The sequence below is a fragment of the Sinohyriopsis cumingii genome, chromosome 10 (assembly GCF_028554795.1).
Source record: "Sinohyriopsis cumingii isolate HCF-2022 chromosome 10, ASM2855479v2, whole genome shotgun sequence".
In the NCBI taxonomy this organism is placed as follows: Eukaryota; Metazoa; Mollusca; class Bivalvia; order Unionida; family Unionidae; genus Sinohyriopsis; species Sinohyriopsis cumingii.
In genome coordinates, this window is record NC_142970.1 from 73,513,467 (window position 1) to 73,538,320 (window position 24,854).

At 36.6% G+C, this 24,854-nt stretch overlaps 1 protein-coding gene across 1 annotated transcript in view; it reads right to left on the bottom strand.

The window, feature by feature from the left end:
* LOC149790385 (uncharacterized) overlaps positions 1-24,854 on the bottom strand; it is a 165,279-nt gene that overhangs the window by 40,094 nt on the left and 100,331 nt on the right. Inside the window, exon 23 of the mRNA XM_089972436.1 lies at positions 4,560-4,638. Coding sequence (XP_089828562.1) covers positions 4,560-4,638 — 79 coding nt within the window. The remainder of the gene's footprint in view (positions 1-4,559; positions 4,639-24,854) is intronic.

Here is a 24,854-nt window from a genome sequence, read left to right on the forward strand (position 1 = left end):
GTTAGCACAATTTATTTGTTCCACTTAAGTTTTGCAAATTCTTTGTCTGGTGTGTTAGCAGAATATGTTTATTCAATTATGGGTCTGGTCTGGTGTCAAAATACGTGTAGTTCACGAAGCTGTAACGCCGAAAAGCATTTTACAGACTAAACAAGTTGCCTTTATTATCACAAACTTCTAATTCAGGGTCAGTACAAAATGTCGATGAATTTGCCTTTCTTGTTGTATACGAGAGTTTTCTATTTAAGGTAACTTGAATCTTTAACACTTTTTGTTCAGACGGATATGGCTGTACAGAAATAAATTCTACTTTTACTTCAGAAAGATCTGTCTGTACTGATATAAATTCTACTTTATTTCAGACTGATATAGCTGTGCTGAAATAAATTCTACTTTACTTCAGACTGATATAGCTGTACTGTAATAAATTCTACTTTTACTTCAGAAAGATCTGGCTGTACTGATATAAATTTTAATTTTATTTCAGAAAGATCTGGCTGTACTTAAATCGATTCTACTTTACTTCAGACTGATATAGCTGTACTGAAATAAATTCTACTTTTACTTCCGACAGATCTGGATGTACTGAAATAAATTCTACTTTTACTTCAGAAAGATCTGGCTGTACTGATATAAATTCTACTTTTACTTCAGAAACATCTGGCTGTATTTAAATAAATTCTACTTTACTTCAAACTGATATAGCTGTACTGAAATAAATTCTACTTTTACTTCTGACAGATCTGGATGTACTGAAATAAATTCTACTTTTACTTCAGAAAGATCTGACTGTACTTAAATAAATTCTACTTTACTTCAGACTGATATAGCTGTACTGAAATAAATTCTACTTTTACTTCCGACAGATCTGGATGTACTGAAATAAATTCTACTTTTACGTCAGACTGATATAGCTGTACTGTAATAAATTCTACTTTTACTTCAGAAAGATCTGACTGTGCTGAAATAAATTCTACGTTTACTTCAGACTGATATGGCTGTACTGAAAAAATTCTACTTTCACATGAGACTAAAATGACTGCACTAAGATTAAGGGAATCGATGCTGGGATTTGCACCGAGACAAGGAAATTCCAGTCAAAAGGTTACATTCCTGGTCTCCGAACGAGGCTCTACCGAAGGGGGTGGGGCACATAAAATATACCTCCCCAACAGTGATTCCTTGTCTTGGTACAAACACCAAAATTTTTCTCATACAATCTTCTTTCCATTTAAATTGAAATAACCCTGCACTTTGGCAGTATATTCAGCAGATTCCAAACACAGTATTCATCAGATAGTATTATTGCCTCTCACTCTATATAAAGGTTTTGCAAACTTGTATGAAAATGTAAAAAATATCTAAGTAGAATCTAGCTTTATATCCTGTTCTTGAAAAAGAAACAGCAACAAAAATCAAGAAAAAACGAAAAAAAAAGCACACAAAAAAACCCAAACAAGTTATAAGTGTTACGTGTACTAAGTGTTCAATCACGACCGCCTCGAGCCAGTGCTTTTATGTTTTTAAATCCGCACTAATACTGTAATGGGCAGGAATTCTGGAATTGTTTTTAGTTTCAAATTAAGTTCATGAATCGCAAAGCTCTAGTTGATAAAGCAGGACGAGTGATATCACTGATACTAGTACTCCAATAGCACTGATATCATTACCCTTATAACACTGATACCAATACCTCTATAGTTCTGATACTAGAATCCCTATAACACTGATATTAGTACCACTATAGTACTGATACCAGTACTCCTATAGCACTGATATTAGTACCCATATATTACTGATGGTAGAACCCATTTAGCAATGCTATTAGTACCCCTATAGTACTGATAATAGTACCCCTATAAGTACTGATACCAGTACCCATATAACACAGATATTAGTACCCCTATAGTACTGATACTAGTACCCCATATATCACTGATATTAGTACCCCATAGTACTGATACTAAAACCCCTGTAGCACTGATATTAGTATCCCTATAGCACTGATATTAGTACCTCTATTGTACTGATACTAGAACCATGTATCACTAATATTAGTACCCCATAGTACTGATACTAAAACCCCTGTAGCACTGATATTAGTATCCCTATAGCACTGATATTAGTACCTCTATTGTACTGATACTAGAACCATGTATCACTGATATTAGTACCCCTATAGTACTGATACTAGTACCCCATATATCACTGATATTAGTACCCCTATAGTACTGATACTAAAACCCCATATACTACTTATACTTGTATCCCTATATTACTGATACTAGTACCCCTCTTTCATAGACCGGGCCACGACATCATAGTAAGGCGTATGTGTGTGTGTTGTCAACATTTACTGTTCGCATATAAATTTATCATAAATCATCCTTTGAACTCTTTAATAGTATGATGTTAAGCCATGAATGGATATATTGTGTAGGTATGACACATTTTTGGATCACTCTACTCCGTTCGTTAATTCACTAATGGTTAGTGGTTGCTTACGGTATCACCCATTTTAAACCTAAATATTTGTTGTATGGTATATATTGACTATATAAACAAATATTCACTGTGTGCACACTTAGCTAATAATCTAGGTAATATGCATTTTTAATCACAATTAGCAACTAAAATGTGGTTTGTTGTTATCGGTAACATAGTTAACCTGCAAGCAAGCGCTCGCAGAATTTTCCCTGTGGCTGCTACCAAGCGAACGGCAGTATTTTTCCTGCCAAGCGCAGTATTCCGCAGGCAGTATAACAGGGCTTTTTAACGTCTGTGCTGTGACTCCCTTGCCATGGCCAGACACCAAAATAAATAGCGTGCAGTGGACGCCCTTAATACTACTATAAAATCAACACAAACATATGAGTGTGTGATGGGTCCATTCCCACTCATACATACATAAATGCAACTAACTAGTAGCGACTGAATAGGTCGAGTGTGTGTTGGGTCTATTCCCACTCGCCATCAAGCCCTCCATTCTAACAGTTAGGGACTAATCTTAGTCCCACTGCCTGACGGCTTCAAACAAACAGTGCTCCGTGAGCACATGACAGCCTGACAGAAGTGTCTCGAATTCATTCCCCTAGGAGTAATCAAACAGCCTACCGTGTAGGCATAAAACAGTGGTACATGCACGACTGTGCGAAAACCACTTAAATCTAAATTAATTAACTGTGTTGGGACCTGGTCTGGTTTCCGAGGGTCGTGTTAAGTGCTCCGTACGTTAAGACTTTGCGTGGGAATTATTTTACTATTTGTTTTTACTAGATATAAGGCAGTGCACAAAGAAAAGGTAACTCTTTTGTTTATTATTTTCCGCGAATCAGCAATTCATAATTATTTCACGATGTCTGTATAAGTAAATGCAACGAAAACAGTTCATTTGGGCCAGATCTAAGACTAAATTTTGAATTCTACATCTGTATAAATAAAAACCTTTCTGGATTAGTTTTAAATTCATTTTTATGTTTTAAATCAGCATCCTTCACTTAAATACTAGTACATGCTCAGTCAGTTAAATTGTAATCAGAAAGTATTTTTCAGAATCTTGTGAGGTCAAGTCAGGTTATTCTTGCAGACTTTAGTAAAAGAATAATACTTGCTACAGTTCGATATAAATAAGAAAACACAGATAATAATAATAATAATAATAATAATGATACTACTACTACTACTACCACTACTACTACTAATACTACTACTACAACTACTACTATTACTACAACTACTACTACTACTACTACTAATAATAATAATAAAGTTTGTATTTCTCAAGGCTTTGTACATAAGTTGTTAGTTATTATTGTTATAGCCAATGAGTGATTCTCAAGGCTATGTTAAAACGGTTTGGACGTTTTTGTAGCTCATTGGTTTAGAGAGGTCACGCAATATTCTTAATTAACGCAACATCAGTAGTATATGGTGGCACGTTGAGTCTGTTACAAACTACAATCGCAACATATGGTGTAAATCAGGAAAACAACAGGGTGTCAAATTTCTTCCGATTTTTGGAGTCTTTCACACTTATTGGTTTCCCGTTTTAAGTCTACAGAAAGTTTTTATGTTGTACTTTGATATTTTTTCGAGCGGAAAAATATTGGTTTGGACTGCTCTGGGGAAATTGAAGGTGCTCGTTATTTGGACTATAACATACTTCTGTAACTGTTATAAATTATTCAAGAGAATTCTGGACAACTTTATTCATTATGAATGGAGAAAGAACACGTCTTTCTATTTGTGATTTAATTTACAATATTGTATGTTCTTTTTAAATTTCCACTTTGTATTCTAGGGAAATAAATTATTTGTTGAAGTTTACACAACCACTTTGTTTTTGCTCTTTTCAATTACATAGTACAACACCATTTCAGTATATATATATATATATATATATATATATATATATATATATATATATATATATATATATATATATATATATATATATATATATATATATAGACAGACAGACAGATAGATAGATAGATAGATAGATAGATAGATAGACAGATAGATAGATAGATAGATAGATAGATACCCAAAGCACATACCGTGTAATCTGCCCGATATGGGAATCTACCCCCTATCATTTCCATATTTGTGCGGAGGTCCATCTTCAACTTTACTGGCCTGTGAATATATATATATTGCATATATATATGTGAATATATATATATATATATTGCATATATATATATATATATATATATATATATATATATATATATATATATATATATATATATATATATATATATATATATATGCAATAAACTGAAAACGAATAGTACAAAACTAGTATCTTACTAGCCTGACTTTCGAATCTTTAATGAGCCTTTCAAAGGCAAATACTAAACATACACAAGAAAAGCAGATAAAACAGAAACACGATTATGTTAGCACAACTTTATATAGCTGTTTCTAAAGGAATTAGATCTTTGAATTTATTATGTTTCAACAGTTTATTTCAACTTGTGATATAACACTTATTGCAATTGCTCACAACCCCAATTGGAGTTCCAAAGAAAGGAAAGAAAAGGAATCTTCTTGGATACGCCGCCTTAGAACATTGAGACCAAGCGGTTTAGATCAAGAATACTAGAAAAAGACATCCGTGCACAAATACAATCATCTTTTGCAGCCCACACATTTTCGGTTAAATAATTATCTAAATTTGCTTAATATCCTACAATTACTACTATAACAATGAAATATCCGGGATATAATTTGCTCTTACATTAATTCACAGAACATAACAGATGTTGTTATGGCTATCTATCTGTGCAAGTGATACATATTGAATCACATGGTCTTTAAATCAAAGCAGTTTGTCTCTAAATTCGGAGCGAGATAAACAACTTTGATTTAATTCAGCGGTATTGATTTCGCTGTGCTAAGAAAATTCAATGCAAAGTTGATGAAGAAGTGAATTTGCACTGGTCATTACAAAATCACTGGCCATTACTAAATTTGCTATTATTATGGTAAAAAAACCAAGACTACGTTGAATGAGCGACTGGAAATAAACTAGTATCTTACAATATGGGCTTCATTATGGGAGGGGCTCATTGCATGTTTCTCCAAGCAATTTCTTGATGTCAAATACGAGTATCTGCATTCATGTTCTTAATATAGATGGTGTCGTGGGAGTTAGAGCGTCGTACTGTGAAACACATTGCCAAATCGAGTTTAACTTGCAGAGTGATGTTCTAAGAAATAGGGAGACAACCTAGTCCTTGCTAGAGAAATGTGAAAAGTAAAAGTAAATCTGATCATTGTAAAATCGATATCAGTGGTGGACACGTGGCACGCATAATCATTGAATCGTATCTAACACTGACCTAGACTGCACGACATTAATTGATCGTAACACCTCAAATGGATCATGCTTAGAATTAATTGTGTGCCAATAAATTCAATGATCTCATTGAAACAAAGCAAAACGTAGACGAAGAGTTCACCTTTGCATTAAAAAAATTATTATGGTATAATAAAGGTAAAAACATAAAATATTTTGAAGGAACCTAAGAAGGTCTTTATCAATGTTACTAATTTACAAAACGACTGGAATATATCAAAAGTGTAACTATAGACGGAGATAGCTTTATCGATTGAATGCATTATAAAGGTTTATTTAAGAGGCTCAATGTTTTGATGTCCGTGTTCTCAGAGATATGCGAAATACAATGATAAATTGATTAACAAGGGCGTGACCATAGAAATTGAACGAAAGAAATTTGGACAGGCCTATGAAAAAAATAATATAAAAAGAATTTGGTAAATGCTGTGCAGAAAAAAAATAGAGTCGCAGACGAAGAATAAGTTGCCCACTGTGTCTGAAGCGAGTGAAGGTTTTGATGATTTGTTCTAGCAATAACGATGAAGATATCCAAGATCAAATCACTCAAACAAATGCTTTGGGCAGTAATATATGTAATGCATCAGAACCTTTTACTCTTCAATGGATAATATAGCGACGAAGACAAGCAGTACAAGCACCGACAACAATTTTAAGATGAAGCAAACATTATTAAGGAAATGTACCAGCCTTCTAATAAATTTGATGTTATTGGGTTCCAACACACAGAGTGCTGCCCACCTCGAGTTGGTGTAATACTTTGTCGTCATGAGTCATTGTAGCTCATCTTGGTTGACAGTGAACTGGAATTTATTTATTCGCGTTTGCGAAGGATTTTGATGATACCAGTACTAACGAGTTATTTTATTCGAGCCTGATTTAAACTTCGAGTTACCATAACGTTGCTTAATGGACTTTGTGATGGACTCTATACGCATAGTCTTGAAATTAGTGTACCTCGTATAGAGACGGAGATCGAAGACACAGATATAAATGAACTGTAGCAGTATTTCCACCAATTAGATAAACGCTTACGTTTATATATAAATCTCCACGGCAATTGGTCGGAATAAGTGCAAAGCTATCTGCCTTGAAAAATACCAAGTCTGAGACAGAGAATGTCATTAAAGGATGCTGTAAATCACATAAATTGGTGTTAGTCTTGGTGTAGGTGCACTGCCATATCTTAAATGTGGTATCTGAGTCAAATCATATAATCAACTTTGCCGGCCCTATTGATCTGTTCGGGAATACTATCAGGCGCGTAAAACTACAAACACCTGTGGCTGCACAGACCGATACACAAACAAATAAACCAGAAATAAATGAAGTAAAAACTAGGATTGAATTGATTGCAGTTTTCGATCCTGCTAAAATACAAAATTTAAAACAGATCATTGACGACATCTTAATTAGGGACGTCTTTCCCCCTTATTTAAGCATTTCTACTGTGCCTCAGCTCAAACGATTTCACTCCAGCATGAAATATGCATACCATGTCGTATAAAAAGGGGTGACACGTTTGAATTATTGAAATCAATATTTGTACTGAATTCATCACCACCGTTTGCCAATGCTACTGCAACTGCAACGATTACTAATAAAACAACGGTACAACAACAAATTCAAGTTGCACGTGGGCATAATATTCGAATACTAAGAGGCAAAGAAAACTGACATGATTGTGATATTAGTTTGGTCACTCTGGCACTAAAGCAGGCATTGTTCTTAGCGCGCATTCGCTTATTCTACCTGAAAAGGATCACAACGTAATCCTAAACCGCAAAGACAACGTTTGGTGGATCTAGTTACTTAGCAACACGAAAGTGGGTCCCGCCAAGGTTAGTGATAAACGTACAAAATTTTGGCGATCGTTGTTTTCAATGGCCAATTTAATCGGCGTTATATCAGGCGAGTGTTAATGAAGACATGCATCGAAAATACTAGTAACACCTGGGTAAACTCAACTTTGGTGATATTTAATTTCCCGTTCAAGTTACCAAAGTCACTCTAAACAAATTTGAACAAATTTGAAAAACTTAACCTAAGTATCGCGGTTAAACTGTTTGCTTACGAAAAAGGCTTTTATTCGTTTTTTCCGCTTGCATTGTCCCCAGGTGGCTATCGTGGATGAACTCATATTGATTTATTCCTTCTGAGTGCGAAAAAAAAAAGAATCGATTTCGCACTATGCATGGATAAAGACCTTGCTCGACTGCTTATCTGACACAGCAATTATCACGGTAAGAAAAATTCGTGCAGACGAATCATACATGTATTTAAGACTCAGCAACTGCTCATGGACCATGACTGTTACTTTTGTGTCAGTGAAAAACCGCAGCGAACAATAATGCCAAAACCTGATAAAACATTGTCAAAATGACTGTGGTTCAACGAAAGACGAAGGTCCCTTATATCTTCTATCGGATTCTGAATGTCTGAATGTTTCCGTGGGAGACGCGAATGCGTTCAGCTCTGCTTCCAATATTAATTAAATAGATTAAGTTGTTGAACGAATCCCATGCGGTATCTTACGCGTAGTAATTCGGTGTGATGGGCAAATTGCACAACCAGTCCTTTTTCGTGCCCAGAGCGCTAGCTATCTAAACACATTTGGCGTTCTTCTTAAATTGATTGAAGTTAAGACACAATTGATTTGACAAAGAGCTCTATTCATCAGCAGTTATAATTATGAATGATGATAACATTCGTGAGTTTTCCACATCCACTTATTGCTGGATCTGTGAAGAAGCTTCTACTTCTGCCGAAGTTCGTAATCACCGTCTCGTCACTGGTGGGTACCTAGGTGCTGCACACAAGGCATGCATTTCGCAGGTGAGAATTCACCCCAACAAAACTAAACTCCATATGGTGCTTCATAACTTGCAACGGTACTATGGTTGTCCAAAACCAAAAGCGAGCTGTAATTGCTCACCGACATTGACCAGCATAAGTTCATCGAGCGCTCACTTCGTGCCGGAATAACAATGTCAAGGCACAGATACTCTCGTGTCGTCAACCTAAACGTGGAAAAGTATAACCCCCCCCCCCATCTCCTAACAGTTACAGTATGACTCCAGTGTTATATATGTTTAATTTGCATTGTTTGTTCGGTTTTTATTCATTATATGCTGTTGGATCTGTAAAACCCTGTCTTGTAGCTGACCGTGTCCAAAATCAAGTTCATTGCCTACCTGACCAGAATCATGAAAGTATTTGTTTCTGTTAAGAACTAATACATAGTTTTTATTTATATGTATGTGTAGGTTAAATAGTAAAAGTATTATTTTAGACTGAGTCAAGTACATTATGTTTATCATATTCTTTAGTAAAAGTTTAGTAGCAATGTCTTCTAGAATGGGAGTTTCCATTAAATAATGGTTCTTTAAGAAAATGCAAATTGTGACCAATATTAAGTAGAGTGTTTTATGTTCTCGTTGACTTTAAAAATATATATATATCTGCAATAACACCTGAAGCTAAAATCGATTATTGTTGTGTTCAGTGGTTTGATTCTGGGGACATTATTTAATTCAAGTTATTCTTCTCTGGAAATACAAACTGTTCCATAATATAATTGGAAAGAAACATTAACTTGGAATTATTCTGAAATCAAGCAAAGAAAATTAGGATTAAATTAACGGGTACTAACAAAAGACTGTTGGCACATTATTACAATTCAGGTCATTGGTACATTACATTATAGTCTACCGGCACTACAGGCACATCAACACCTGTAGCATTTGATATTATTTGGAATATCACTACAATGTGTTCAGAACTTTATTCATCAGGACTTATGTTAGTAAATTTAACATTAGTTTTAATTGAATTCGCAATACCCGAAGTTGTTTTCTCATTTACTCATTGTATTCTAGTGAAAATATATTTCGTTGAATTTTACAAAATTTGTTGGTTTTCGCACTTTTCTGTTACTTATTTTAAGACCAAAGAGTCGTAATACTAGATCGGAATAACCTTTATCGGTTGGCGATCATTGCAACAGCTTCCAGTTGGTGGATTTCATTGGATCGATCCTTCGTACGTGGACCTACAAAAGCACCTGCTTGATTACAACATCAGCAATGACTCCAAATACTTGGTGGAAGCTGATCTAGAATACCTCGAACATTTATACGAGGCGCAAAACGCTTATCCACTAGCACCAGAAGCGTTGTCGGTGCCTGATACGTGGTTGTCTCTGTATAAGTGCTAAGACGTTGATGAATCCAGTCGAAAATACACTGAATGTATCAAACTAGTACGGAATCTAAGGATTAAATTCAGTTACCTACTGCACGTGAGAAACCTTCAGCTGTATCTTCGATTGAGGATGGGTTTGACCAAGACTCATCGAGCACTTGAAATTTGAATCCATAAAAATCTTTGATGAATTTGTTGTCGTTCACAGTAAAAAAAGTATAAAAAAAAAATGACACTGACAAAACCAATGTATGTTGGATCATCCGTGTTAGACTTGTCAAAGCTGCTCATTAATGGGTTTTACTTTGACAAGATCCAACAATTTTATAAAGATCGAATCCATAGGTTTTACGCCGACACTGATTCGCTGCTGCTGAATATCACCACCGATGATGTGTACACGGATATGGCCCATCTATGTTTGGTCAACGAGTTCGATACAAGCGAATATCCGAAACATCCGTTGCTTAACAGTTGTAACAAAATGGTAGTTGGTAAGTTGAAAGACGAATGCTTGGGTTAACTAATCGAAGAGTGCGTGGGACTGTGACCCAAATGTTCACGATTGTGGTTGGTTCCGGCAAAAACATTAAAGGCCAAATGAGTTGCAATGGTGATTGTTCGGAAAGAGTATTTCACGGGTGATTGTGCAAAAAGATCTCAAACACGAACTGTACATGGAGTGTCTTCGAGGCCTTGAGTACTGCTCAACTGTGTGAAACCCACATAATAAAGACATAATACATAAGATAGAGATGGTTCAGAGGAGAGCTGTTAGATTCACTACAAACATATATCATAACAGTGTCAGTGCAACGTTGAACTATCTTCAGTGTGAATCACTCGAATCAAGGCGAAACATGGCCCAGCTGACAATGCTTTCAAGATAGCAAATAACCTAGCGGACATACCAACGGACAAATACCTATCCCTAACATAAAGCCAAACTAGGACAAACCACAGGAAAAGGTACCAATTAAAGTGAGAATCAACAAATAGTTTGAAGTTTGGCTTCTTCCCATGTACAACAGGAACTTGAAAAAATTACTTTCAATAATTGCAGAAGCTCCTGACTTGGTACCTCACTTTCCGTATCCTTCCAAAATCACATTCTAATGAATTGGTCAGCTACAAGTAAGACCTACTGATTCTTAGCGCTATACCCTTTGAGGTTCAATATCTCATCGCCGCTACGGTAACCGGTACTCATATGAAGGGACAAAAACGTGCACTGATACTCTTTTACTTATTTATGGTTTTCCTATTATTACTCTTCTGACAGTCATATCACTTCCGTCTGTACTTTATCTTTGACCACGTAACATCCGTTACTTAATAGTCAAGTTTGACTGCGTCAGCATATTTATAGATAGACATTTCACACACAAAGGAAATAAGATGCGATGGCAGAAACATCACATGGGTTTATAGCTATGTACCAAGATGTGTTTATAACCGCCTAATACCAAACGATGATAATTCCCCACGGAATCAGTACCTACCCGTTTAGCTATCACGCTCTTTTGAACCAGCTTATACTGATGCTAGTTAATGCATCAACACAAATCCTGGTGGTAGTTCCGTATTTGCAATAACAATTTGCAATACCTCTAGCACAAATGTCTGGCTCGGAAGACGAAGTCAATTCGTGTATGGTCCACTTGGTGACGGTCCTAAACGGTAATGTGTTGGTTGTCTTGGAGGTCCGATGCGCGACTTTGGCGACCTTCTAACTCTACTGGTGTATATATATATATACCGAACAAATTTGTCTCCGAGTAGTTGTAGTGGTGCCAGCTGTGAGATCATTTTTCGAATAAAAGTATCGGTCTCTTGTCGAATCGCACTGGCTGGTTTTAATCAAGTCGAGCGTGTCACTTCATCGTTTAGTACCGCTATGATCAATGGAAGATGAGTTACCCATTCTTGTGACCGTTCTGGCCTCATCAACAATTCATGCGCGTTCTGATAACCGTTCTGCAAGAATACATTTGAATCGTTCCACAGTATCTTGGTCTATGTGTTTATTGACCTGTCCAAGTGCTTGGTTAACAGCACCGAAATAGATAAGATAAATTATTTATCAGGATCCACACGTAACAATCGTTGCCATTCGAGCATTCCACCTGAATAAATTTGTCCGAGTGCATTTGCGTCACTTGCAATATCTTTCGGCGTCAGCTGCTCAGCTTCTTTGTATCTGCTGGCAACATTGATAATCGTTGATATATGCGTAAACAACGTTGTTGATCACGGACACGATGATGTTGAAGAAACAAACAATTAGCCTGACGAACCTAAATCAAACAGAAAACGTGAAACGTTTATTGGTACCGGCAAGTAAATTTCTCAAAGCGTTTGTTTGGCCAACCATGCTCGAGCAATCCCATGAACGAACTTTGCCGTACTTACTAACCTTACAAAGGCGGCTTCACCTATCCACTATCCACTTGGTCTGTAGTATCTTTTGGACAATGCCCGGCTTTCTGCGTGCATTCTTTATATCAGTATAATTTACTTTTAAAAAGGGCCACTGAGTGCAATCTTGGCTTTCGTATCTCCTTTGACGATCCTTAGGGCGATTCGTTCTGCAGCACCTGCTCTTGCAATATAATTCAAGTCATGGGTCCGGTTCACGTAGGCTAGCTGGCGAGCATGGATATCATTTCGACGCTTGTTACGCAAGGTTATGTCATCTCCGCGGTTGGTTGTTAGAATCAAGTCGTATATCCAGTCGTGTGTGCTACGCCCACAGTTATTGTTTCCAAGAATGTGTTTTTTTTGTTGTTGTAGTTGTAGGGTTTAACGCCATTTTTCAGCACACGATAGGCTATACATGGCGGCCAGTATTAATGGTGGAGGAAGAACACGGGAAAACCCCCTGAAATGAACCACCGACCCACGATAAGCTACTGGCAAGCTTTCTCACATATCCACGTTGGTTGAATCCGAGACTCGAACCCACGTAGACAGAGGTGAGATGGCAGTGATCCGTGACCACTCGGCCACTCGGGGCCCCGAATGTGCTTTTCGTCAGAGTTTTTACTCCATGGTGTCCCCAGTAACGTTTTTAAGGCACCTGCGATGTTACCGCCACCTACATTGTTAAACCCTGTTCTTTGCGGCCCATGGAACGGGACGTACCTATAAACTTGAACTTCTTTATTCCACATCAAGCATAAGTCCCAGTAATCGCTATTCGTTTATTACGTGTTTGAACTCGACTTGGATTTGCATAATGTTTTGGCACGGCAATCTACACAATATGAAGGAATTATCGTATTATCATGATGTATTATTCACTGCATCACGGGAAAGGAAATTCGCGGATATGCTTTCGGTAAAAAGAACAATCTTTCCTTCAAGGGTGTCTCTACACAATCAATCGGCTGATGACTAGCAGTGTTAAGATGTTTTAAAAGACTTTTAAAAAGTGTTGAGTGAGAAACCTTGTTGAGAAGTGGTGAAAAAAACTACTTTTGATTTCTTTTTCACTATGGATGAAGCACCTTCCGCTGACAACGATGAGGTACTTCAGAACCAAGTCATTCCGGCACAAATATTTTTACAAGACCGACGTAAGAAACACAGATGTCGTCTATTTGACTCAACGATACGCGCATGTGCCAACAGTCACAACTGTAACACGCTGTTATTTCGTGGCCCTGATGCGCATGGTCTTAGGAATGTTCATTGGACTTGGTGTGCCTCCGACCACACGTGGAATGAATTTCGTGACATGTTTTGCCTATCACCTCGGACTCGTATAGTTTTCTCACCATTGATTTGACTGGAACTTGCAGGATAAATATCGAACGGGCCTGGATTACCAATTTATCAATCAAGAATAATCAGGTACAAAGTCTGCCAATGTTGTTATAGAAGAGCATTGAAAGCGGTGTCGTAAAGCCACTTAAAAATAGCAGGAATTGATTAAAATATGATAAAAGGCCTTAAAAAGTAAAAAGATATACAGTTGCGACAAACTGCGCGACACGACATCACAGCCGGGTTTCATCAGGAATTTTCCCCGCTGATAAAACCCACAAAGAAAATATCCGAACGGGCCGGGATATTAGAAAGACCACAAAAGCCACAGTGGAACACGTGTCAGCGCTTTACTACAATAAAAAAGGAACCGGATCCAGATCGTAAGATAGCTAAATGCACCAAGGATGTAATAAAACACAAAGAGCAACTGCAGAGACTACCACGCGTTTGCCACAAACAATCGAGGAAGTCAAAGAAGACGTTGGTGGTATTGGGGAAGCCGTTGTGTGCTCGTAAAAGGCACCCGTGTATTTAATGAAGATATTATAGAGGAATTTGACATAATACCACATGTGCATCCGAATGCTAGTCAGAGATACAAACACAACCTCAATTCTTTAAAGAAGTAGCAAGCGAAGTATATGTTGGAAATCCCATGTGTATCGCTCATAGCAGACCTCCCACCTTGAAATATTTCATGATAAAAATGCCATCAAAGACACGTGATACATACATGTGTAAGGAATAGCCTAAAATTGCATTCGTTTACTGGAAAGAAACAGCGTACTGGTGCTTGTTTGATTCATTTTTCAGAAACAATGGTTGCATTTAGGAGTGTAGAGATTTAGCAAGGTGCAAGTTATGGAGATATATTATTGAACGATCAGAACCTCAACCAGTTATGCAACCACGGCAACCTCCTGAAGCCCAAGATCCTGAAGTTGAATAGATAACAGATGGAGAAATGCCAACTATACGAGAGAGAGAGAGAGAGAGAGAGAGAGAGAGAGAGAGAGAGAGAGAGCGTTAATATCACGAAGAAGAGGAACAAGTAAAAAAAGTGGATAGCACAACAATAGCAGCAGAGAGGGCGATCAGACCACTTTAGGGAATGGTCACCCTTGTTTTTAGGCAAAAAAATAGTGACCCTTCATAGAGGTCAATACCACGTCTACGATTATTGTTTGTCTCAAACAGAATTGTAGACAAGGCCCTCTCTGCTGCTATTAATTAAAAAATTGTTATATTAAAAATAATGGTACATCCAGAATCTCATACTGCAAGAATAGCACGAGAACGATTAGAAGCAATTAAAAAATTTCTTCCCGTGCGAGATTCATTTAGAAAAAATCTACAAGCGCAGCAAGAAGCACAAGTTGAGTACGAAGAAGAAACTAAAAAACTGTTTAAACCCGTCACTGGAGCTACTGAACAAGTTACAGCTGTCATCAAAGAAGATCTTCTTCCGGTATCAAAACAAACAGTAGAACAAACCGAAAAAATAGCAAGAAGAACTAAACAAACAAAGAAGATTTTACGAGATCTTCCAATTGATATAGCTGCGGCTCAACCTCCACCTGTCGGCGAAGAAATACTTGAAAGTATAGGAAAACTTCGTACTGAAGTCACCGGCGCAGAAAAAGAATATACATCTAAATCCAAGCCAGTAAAAGAAAATATAAAATTAATTGCAAGATTTAAGGAAGGGGTTGTTGAAGATGTTAGAAATACTGAAAGAGAGAAATTACCCGAAAAAATATTATTTTATATATTTAACAAATCTGATATCTTAAACCACCCTCATAAGAGAATAAATGATGATAATCTTATTAAATGGATATATCGCATACATGCAAACAAAAGACGGGTTGAAAGTAATGATTTGACATACAACGCTCTTTATAAAGAAGTAGAAATACTTTATATAGAGAGACTGGAACAACAAGAACGAGAACTCTCCCAGTATCAACTTCCTCCACCTCGGCAACAAATAGAACAACAACAATCGTCTCCACCTCTGCGACAAATGGAACAACAACAGTCTTCTTCGCCGAAACTTAAAGAAAAGTATCTTAAAAGAGCAGGAAGATCCTTATCTAAGAAAGACACAGATACAACAGAAGAAGGAGCTACTAGCAGTGGTCTGGGAAATAATTTTGTTTGTCCTGATAATATCATTAATGATGTGTCACGGTTAGAAGTTCTCATGGAGGAAAACGTGCCGGAAATAATTCACCAGAAATAATTAATAAAGCATCTGATATTTGTCGGCGATTATTTCAAGGTGGTATCATGGATATCGGCGTTTACCGAGAACTTATCGATGAACTTGTTGATGACTAGTTGTTAAATAAATGGTAAATTAAAAAAGATGATCATACATAATAATCATCGTAAACCCGTACAGGTCAGAGCGGTAAACTCACGATTACCAATCTATAAAGCTACTTACGGAGATGGACTTGGTGATGTTATTCAGGGATTATTCACAAGGATGGCTCCAAAAGCAGCACCCGTTGCAAAACAATTATCGATGAAAGCTATTGATATTGTTCGTGATAAAGCTCCTGGAGCAATTGTCAATGTTGCTGGTAAGGCGTTTTCGGCAATCAAAGAAAGACTAGCACGATTATTGCGACGAAAACAACAACCGGTAAAATTACCAAGTACTAAAATTATGCCCGCAGACGTAAGTAAAATAATAAATCAGGCTGCAAATAAAAAACTAGCGGAATTATCTGAAGAGGCAGAAAGACATATAACATCAAATTTGATAGCAGATCAAGGACCCAATCAGGATGCAAATAAAAAACTAGCAGAATTATCTGAAGAAGCAGAAAGAAATATAACAGCAAATTTAATAGCAGGAAGCGGTCTTCGTCGACGATAATTTAGATCATCATTTGGAAAAATGGTAATTATAATAAAATGTTCAAGCGCGAATCAGACACAGCATTTGATATGGAGGCACCTGTCCTTAAGTATGAATCTGTACGTGATTATCAATTTTATTCCTATGACGCAAGACAACCAAATCAGCGGGGGAGAATAGAATTACAAGTTCATTATACAAGTAGATATTTCTTGCCCGCTGAGGCGTTTATTGAAGTAGAAGGTAGACTTGTAACGAATGTTGTAGCTACTACGCCATATGCTGCCAATGCACGAGTTGGTTTTGTCAACAACGGGATTATGGCGTTGTTTGATAGCTTCACATACATGATTGATGGAAAAGATATTGAATCAATTCAGAAGGATGTTGATGTTGCTACACCAATAATTGGTCTCGCGAGATATTCTGATGATTACACAAGATCAGCCGGTCCAACAATGACGTTTGCCAAGGATATCAATAACCACGCTAATTATGTTCAATATACTAAGTTACTGGCACCACGAAATACTGCAGTTGATCCACAACGAGTTGATTTTGAACACGCAGACAGACCAGGTGCTGATTTTGATATTATAAAAAGTGTTAATGCGACTTACAACTTAGGGTTTGCAACACGCCGAGCAGCGTTGTCAGGAAATGATAGAAATTTTTCATGTGCAATTCCATTATCTCACATCTTTGGATTTTGCAGAAATGTCAGAAAGGTCATCTTTGGAGCTAAGCACACAGTTGTGCTCGTAAGAAAAGGTGATGATAATGATGCAATCTGGCGAGGTGCTGGTGTTGCTGATGGTAAAGTAAATATATCAAAACTTTCACTGTGGATGCCAGTAATGACTCCATCAATTACTGAGGAAGAAAAATTAATTTCTTTTATGGATCAAGGCGGTAAATCATTGCTATCATGGTTAACAGTAACCACAGATGCTATTCAAAGTAATGATAACGGTTTATTTACGTGGCATATAGCATCACAACAAGGTGTTTCTGCACCACGACATATTTTTATTGCGCTACAAGATAATGCTCGGACGAATAATCAAGAACGTTCACATATGATATTTGACAACATTGGAGTTAATGAAGTTTCCTTACAGATAAATGGACATCAAAAACCAGCTGAAGATATCTTGTTAAATTTTGATCAAAATCACGTAGCGCGTGTATATCATCGTTTAATGTCATTCATGGGACGTGATCAAAATATAGATACTGGTTTGCAAATATCACAACTAGATTTTGCAAATCTATATCCGATTTATTATTTTTCACTGGAACATCTTGATTTATCCAAACAATCTGTCGTTGATATACACTTTCGAGCTCGTGTTACTAACCCTCCTCCTGATATAGCTGGTCCACCTCTTATTCGCGGCACCTACAGAGCAATCGCGGTCATACTTAGCGATAAAGCCATGTTACTTGAAGGTGGTAGTGGTCGAATGAGAGTCGTTGATGTACCAGTGGAAAATCTTTAATTATTCAGAAAAAATATTATTTATATACAAATGTCGTATAGTCATGTTAATGTTACTCTGACTCCCGCTCAGGTCTAAAAGCTTCAATCAAAAACCACCGGCAAATGCGGAACTAAAATATCACTAAAACGAGATCAAATGGGTGGTGGTCCAAACAAATTATCGTTGACAAATAATCAGATTAAACATTTCAATAAAGCCCTAGAAACAAAAACTGGAGTTCAATTACATCTTTCTCCGAGCGCCATCAAGGACATGGTTAAAACCGGTGGTATATTTCCACTTCTTGCGGCTATTCCAGCGTTAATAGCTGCTGCTGCTCCAGCCGTAGCAAAAGCAGCCGCGTTAGGTGCTGTTGGAACAGCTGCTGGAATGGCTCTAAAGAAAGCAACTGGAAATGGATACAAAAAAAAGGGACGCGGCCTAAGATTACCGGGATCTCGGTGGGGAAAAGGTCTAAGGCTTCCACGTTAGATGTTCCAGCATCAAATTTTGATTTACTTGATGCTGCTAAAAAATTAAAAATAAAAGCCTTTAGAGGTGTTTTTATGCGAGATCAATTATCAAAACAACCGAACAAACTCGAAACAGGTATTATTAATCTCGACTCGAATTCAGGACCCGGTACTCACTGGGTATCATACGAGGTTGATCCACGTGGAATCGTTTATTTTGATTCGTACGGGTTAGCTCCACCTGTTGAATTTATCAAGTATGTCGCACCACTTCACGCAAGAACCTCTGGTTGTAAAGTTTGGTATTCAAAGCTACCCACACAAACAATGACAGATCCGCCAATATGTGGCCGTGAGGTAATTAATGTACTTAACGCTGTATCAAAATCTTCCAAACCGCCACATAAAGTCGTGCATGATTATACAAGCAACCGATTCGTTGCGCGTAAGGCGTTTTAAACAGATCTTTAGATTATAATGGTTGATATTTACGGAAGAAGATCTTCTACCAGTAAGAAAATAAAATCCGACGTTGATCTGTCGAAGTATGCGACTAAAGATGAACTTGCTGATATTATGAACCTGGCTGGAGTTGATCCAGATGAGGTTTTTATTTTTCAAGATCGATATGGTAAACTAAAAACGAGCAATATCAGATGGAATGATATAGTTCGACGAGTACTCGGTGCAGTTACGGATAATATTCCTGTGTTTACTGACATTGGCAAAATCAGGGATTCAAGTATATCGTTTACAACCATCAGAGATGAAATTGCAAACAATGTTGCTAATCGTGTAAAAAACAGCGGCGACACAATGACGGGTGAACTCAGCATGAACGGAAATAAAATAGTAGCTTTAAGAGATCCAACATCCGACGAAGATGCAGCAACAAAAAAATACGTCGACAGCGTAGATGGTAAATTATCCACGCTGCGTGCCGAGTATGACGTTCACGTGGGCGCTTTTGCAAGATTTCGCAGAAACCATCAAAGAACCGCAGAAGAATTCTTCGGCACTCCGTTTGTCGTTGACATAAAACTCATTGATATCAAAAGTAACCTAGACACGATCAAACGAACACAGCAAGACATCGTAGCCGGGATTGCTGAGATCGTTAATAAAACCAATTTGATTAAAATTTCAGCCGGAATAACTCCTGTGCATATCACAAACATCGTATACACTGTATCATCTGGATTCGCAACATGGTCGCAGCAAAATAAAACTATCAAATATACCGCAACAGTCACTGGCGTGTACAGGCTGTCTGTGTTCAGTGCTGCAAAATTTGAAATATTTACAACGTTTCCTTGGCGTCATGCAACAGATAGGTTTTCCGGGGTTGTATCTGTTATATTAAATAGCGGAACCGAAGAAATATTTATTCTGGAAGCAGATGATAAGAAATTAACCGCAACATCTTACTGGTGGTGTTTGGAATTTGTAGCTGAAACACCTCAATTGGTTACTGCATAAAAATATATGGACGGTGCACAATACAAATAGAATCAAGCGCGTGAATGGCAGGCGGCGCTGAAAGATCAAGTCGAACAATATACAGTAAAGTAAAAAAATATCGACGACGATTAGTTATCGTTGATGTGATTGTTTATTCAGTATCCGCTGTTGTTGCTGGAGCAGGTGTTATATTATCAGCGGTGACAATGATGGCACCAGTAGCCGTAACTATTTGTATTTCAGCAGCAACAACGATTGCAGGTGTGCTCAATATCATCACAAAAAATTATGTACTTGCATGAATGAAAAATTATCCGATTACATGATAAGATTACACACAACGACGGTAGCATACTCGAAATTGTCCTCGTTGTTATCAGCGAGTCTCAGTGATGGAATTATATCTGATTTCGAGTCTTCAATGATGACTAAAATATATGACGAAGGTATCGGTATTAAAGACATAAATACTAATAATGACAGAATTACTCCAGCAGATCGTGACTAATACAACTCCGTCAAAGATAACGATGATCTCGGTAAGTTCAACTAATCCTGAATTTAGTATTAATTTTCCTACTGCAATTCCAGTAAAAGAAATAGCATTAGCTCAATTACGGGTATATTACAGCTGGCCAAATATCAGATCAAAATCATTTAATGGTACACCAGCAAATAATTCGCTTGTATTTGCTAACAAGAACAAACCAGATGGTACTCCTGACTGGATAGATGTTGGAATACCCACTGGTAGTTATGAGATCGAACAAATCAATGAAGAATTTCAACGTAGAATAAAATCAATAACCGGAAAAGAAGCAAAAATATCGATTAACGTTCATGAACCGACGCTGTCATCGACGGTTGAGATACATTCTCCTGATTATGCCGTTGATATTTATCAATCCACGATAAGATCCGTACTAGGTTGGCCGGATGTTTCCCCGGTGCATAAAGGACCACAAGAACCAAAATTAATTGAATTTCTCACTGACGAAGCTAAGTTTATAACAACTCCAAAATATCGAGAAAACCTTTCCAATGATTATTTTTTGACTGAATATGGCACATCATTAAGATTTTTTTTATAAACTATTTAAGTTCACAATACCACCAACTGATCTGGTTGTCCAAGAAGAATATTTTAATTTTCTTTCAGGTATAATTACTCCTGAACTTACACGCGCATTTGATAAATTAAGAAATTTATTTGCAGGTATTACGCAGTATTATTCTGATGACCTAAAACAACAAATTATCGAAACAATTTAGCATATGAATCAAATTGTGGACGATATCGAACATATTAAACGAGAAATTCGTGACTCGGTAATTAATGAAGATTTTTATAAATTCCATGGAAGAAGAGAATCATCGTATTATATATTTCTTGATTATTTTAAAATAACCGAGCAACAATTACTGACATTCGTGATACCAGCACTTGCAACCGAACAAATAATGAAAAATCTCAACGATATTATCAACGAAAACTGTCCTAAAATACTCGATGCATGGAGAAAACTAGCTCCACCTCCAACTATTCTTAGACATAATAATGATCTACATGGCGGCGGCAGATACGTATCTCCTGGAATCGTTAATATAACCAGCACGATCGTGGTCAATCTGGTTTGTGACGTAGTCGATGGCAGCTATCAAATAGATCTCGGAAAATCAAATCAGGCTTAACAAGGATATATTTCATATACATTTACACCACAAGTTCCCCCTGGAAGTTTAATCGTGCAAGAACCAACTAATCCTGTGTATCTGCGATGTCACAATAATATGTTAACACGAATAAATTTTAAGCTCACAGATCACCTTAATCGCTTAATTGACCTACGTGGAGAAGAGCTTGTGATAAATCTGTATGTGAAATCTTAATTAATACAGTAAATATTATATAATGTACCAGCACGTGAGGATTTTTATACATGACAAAGAAGTACTTGAAAACGCCATCAGAATAGTGTTTTCACAAAACACAGAGCAATTTAACGTTAATTTCTTTATTGATGAATACAGAAGCGAGGATTTCTTATTAACACAAGAACAGTTAGATGAGCTCCGTCAAAAGCATATTATTGAGATCATTTGTAGCAGAGATCAGATTCTAAATTATGCACACTCCTGTATTAAAATCGATCAACTTAAAAAAAATATTTTTAAATAAATAAATATAATCGCTGATTGGATAAATTACACAAATTAATAAATTTTGTATAATCTGAAATAATTTATTATTATTCTGAAATGAATCAATCTGATGGGGTAATTGGTACTGAAAATTATGCAAATCAGTCAGTTTGCTAATTCTGACGGGGTAATTGAAACTGAAAGTTATACAAACCAATCAGTTTGCTAATTCTGATGGGGTAATTGGTACTGAAAATTATCCAAATTAATCAGTTTTCCCAAAAATACTACCAAAAAATTTTTTATTATTATTCTGAAATATTTTATTATTATTCTGAAATATTTTATTATTATTGTGAAATATTTGATTTTTTATGTAAATTAATTCTGATGTGATATACATGATGAGGGAAATTATATTACTACTCAAGGTTGCTTTGGTCGTTACTCGCTGACATAATTTTTCTTAAGTATCTTATGCGGGTACTCCTTGTTTTTTTCGTTTCGTACTCGTTGGATAACCCCGATCTGATCTTTTCTACTGCGACAGAAAGAGGAATAAATTCATTTACTTGATCATCGTTCACCATAGCCAGTGACTGAAACATAGCTGCCTAAATCCGCTTTATGAACTTATATTGAGATGATAGAACATACTTATTTTCATTTTTAAGTTCTTCTAACATTTCAAAATCAGATATTATTTTTCCAGGATTTAGTTCATCAGATATATTAATTCCGTTTTCTTCTAGTTTTTTAATATCGAGTAATATTAATAGCAGAAATAATGTCTTTGATAGTTTCATGGTTCATTATATAATATATAAATCTTTAAAATAAAAAAAATTATCCCTATAGAACCCCTATCGAGTGGTTAGCGAGTTCGTCGGGATGTTTCAAGGACGGCACAACATATACAATGAATGAAGAGCCCCTATTCGAGTGTCTTAGCGAGCTCAGATTATGAATGACGAGCCCCTATTCGAGTGTCTTAGCGAACTCAGATTATGAATGAAGGACGGCACAACATATATTATGAAATGAACTTCTATTCGAGTTTTTTTAGCAAGTTCATTAAGTATGAAATGAAATATATACAATGAATGAATGAGATGAAATGAATGAACGAAGGACGGCACAAACATATACGCTCAGCAAAACCCCACCCACAATAATCAATCCCGTGGGTGATACGAAAATATGTATCAACCACCGGTTGATATGTGGTTGAGTTTTGCTGAGCGGGGGGTTTTGCGGTGCCCCCAATTATTATAAAATCGCAATTATGCGCACCACCGACCAGTTGTCAGCCATGGGGATTCGATCCTGGACCGCGAGCGTCACAGTCCAATACGATACCGACTGAGCTATCGAATCTTGTTACAAACATATGCTTCGGAAGTTAATATATAGCTAATAATCTTTGAAAAGGAACTAATTTCGAATATATTTACTCAAAATACAATTCTGAATTCAAGAAATACGTTTTCACCAAACAAGTTAGATTTATAAAGCTGGATTAAGGAATTTCCTATTAACTATACCACGCCATCTATGATAGAACATCCGGTCCAGATCATCTAACTGCTAGATTTTTTCATCCTTCCTATAACATAACTGCTAGATTTTTTCATCCTTTCTATGACTATTAAGAGATTTTCCATCCTCTCTATAACTGTTAAATGGAGAAATATATATTACGAGATTTCCCACTCGTAAATCTGAATCCATGAACATGGTCAAGGGAGTATTTAGTTGTTAATATTACTCGATACAAAAATAACCACACATACGCGCATAAATACATAATCACGCATACGTATAAAAATATATATCATATATATTTCTGCACTGAACAAGGAAAATGCAACTGATTTTTAATTCCAAACACTATATACACGTATTTCTGTAATCTAGTAAATACATGCAGGATCCCTGTACTGTACCGTAGATCTAAAATTAACCAGCTGCGATCGATACAGACTAGACGCTGGATTCTGCACTCAGTAAGCTGGAATATACATGTCGGTTTTCTGTAGTTTAGATGTATTTTATGTGCTGTCTATGTGTTGTGTTGTTCTAAATGTTTCACGAATAGAACAGAAAAATACACCAACTGCATATTTTTGAAAGTTAGAAACCGTACATAATTATGACCATATACCGAGAATCATAAAATTACCTCCCTTTCGTGAATCAAAAAATAAGTAGTATAATAATGATAATTTCTGACCAAAAACAAATAAATAGAATTCGAGGTGGTGATGATAGTTAACAATACCGAAAGGTGATTTTCTGCTTATTTTATTTTGAGAAAGCGGTTTTATATATATTTTCTGCTACTTTTTGTACTGAATATGAGTGAATATCAAAATATTTCGCAGCAGAACATATCGAACGAAACATAATTACTTCGCCAGTTTCTGTGTTTGTAGAATTTACCGCCCTTCTAGAAACTGTCTTACATCTTCCAGTATTACCACATGCAGAGTTCTCGCTTTGTGTGACAACTCGAAGGTTGGATAAACTATTATTTTGAGGATCCCCGTCAATATGATCAATAACAAGACCGTCATTGATCA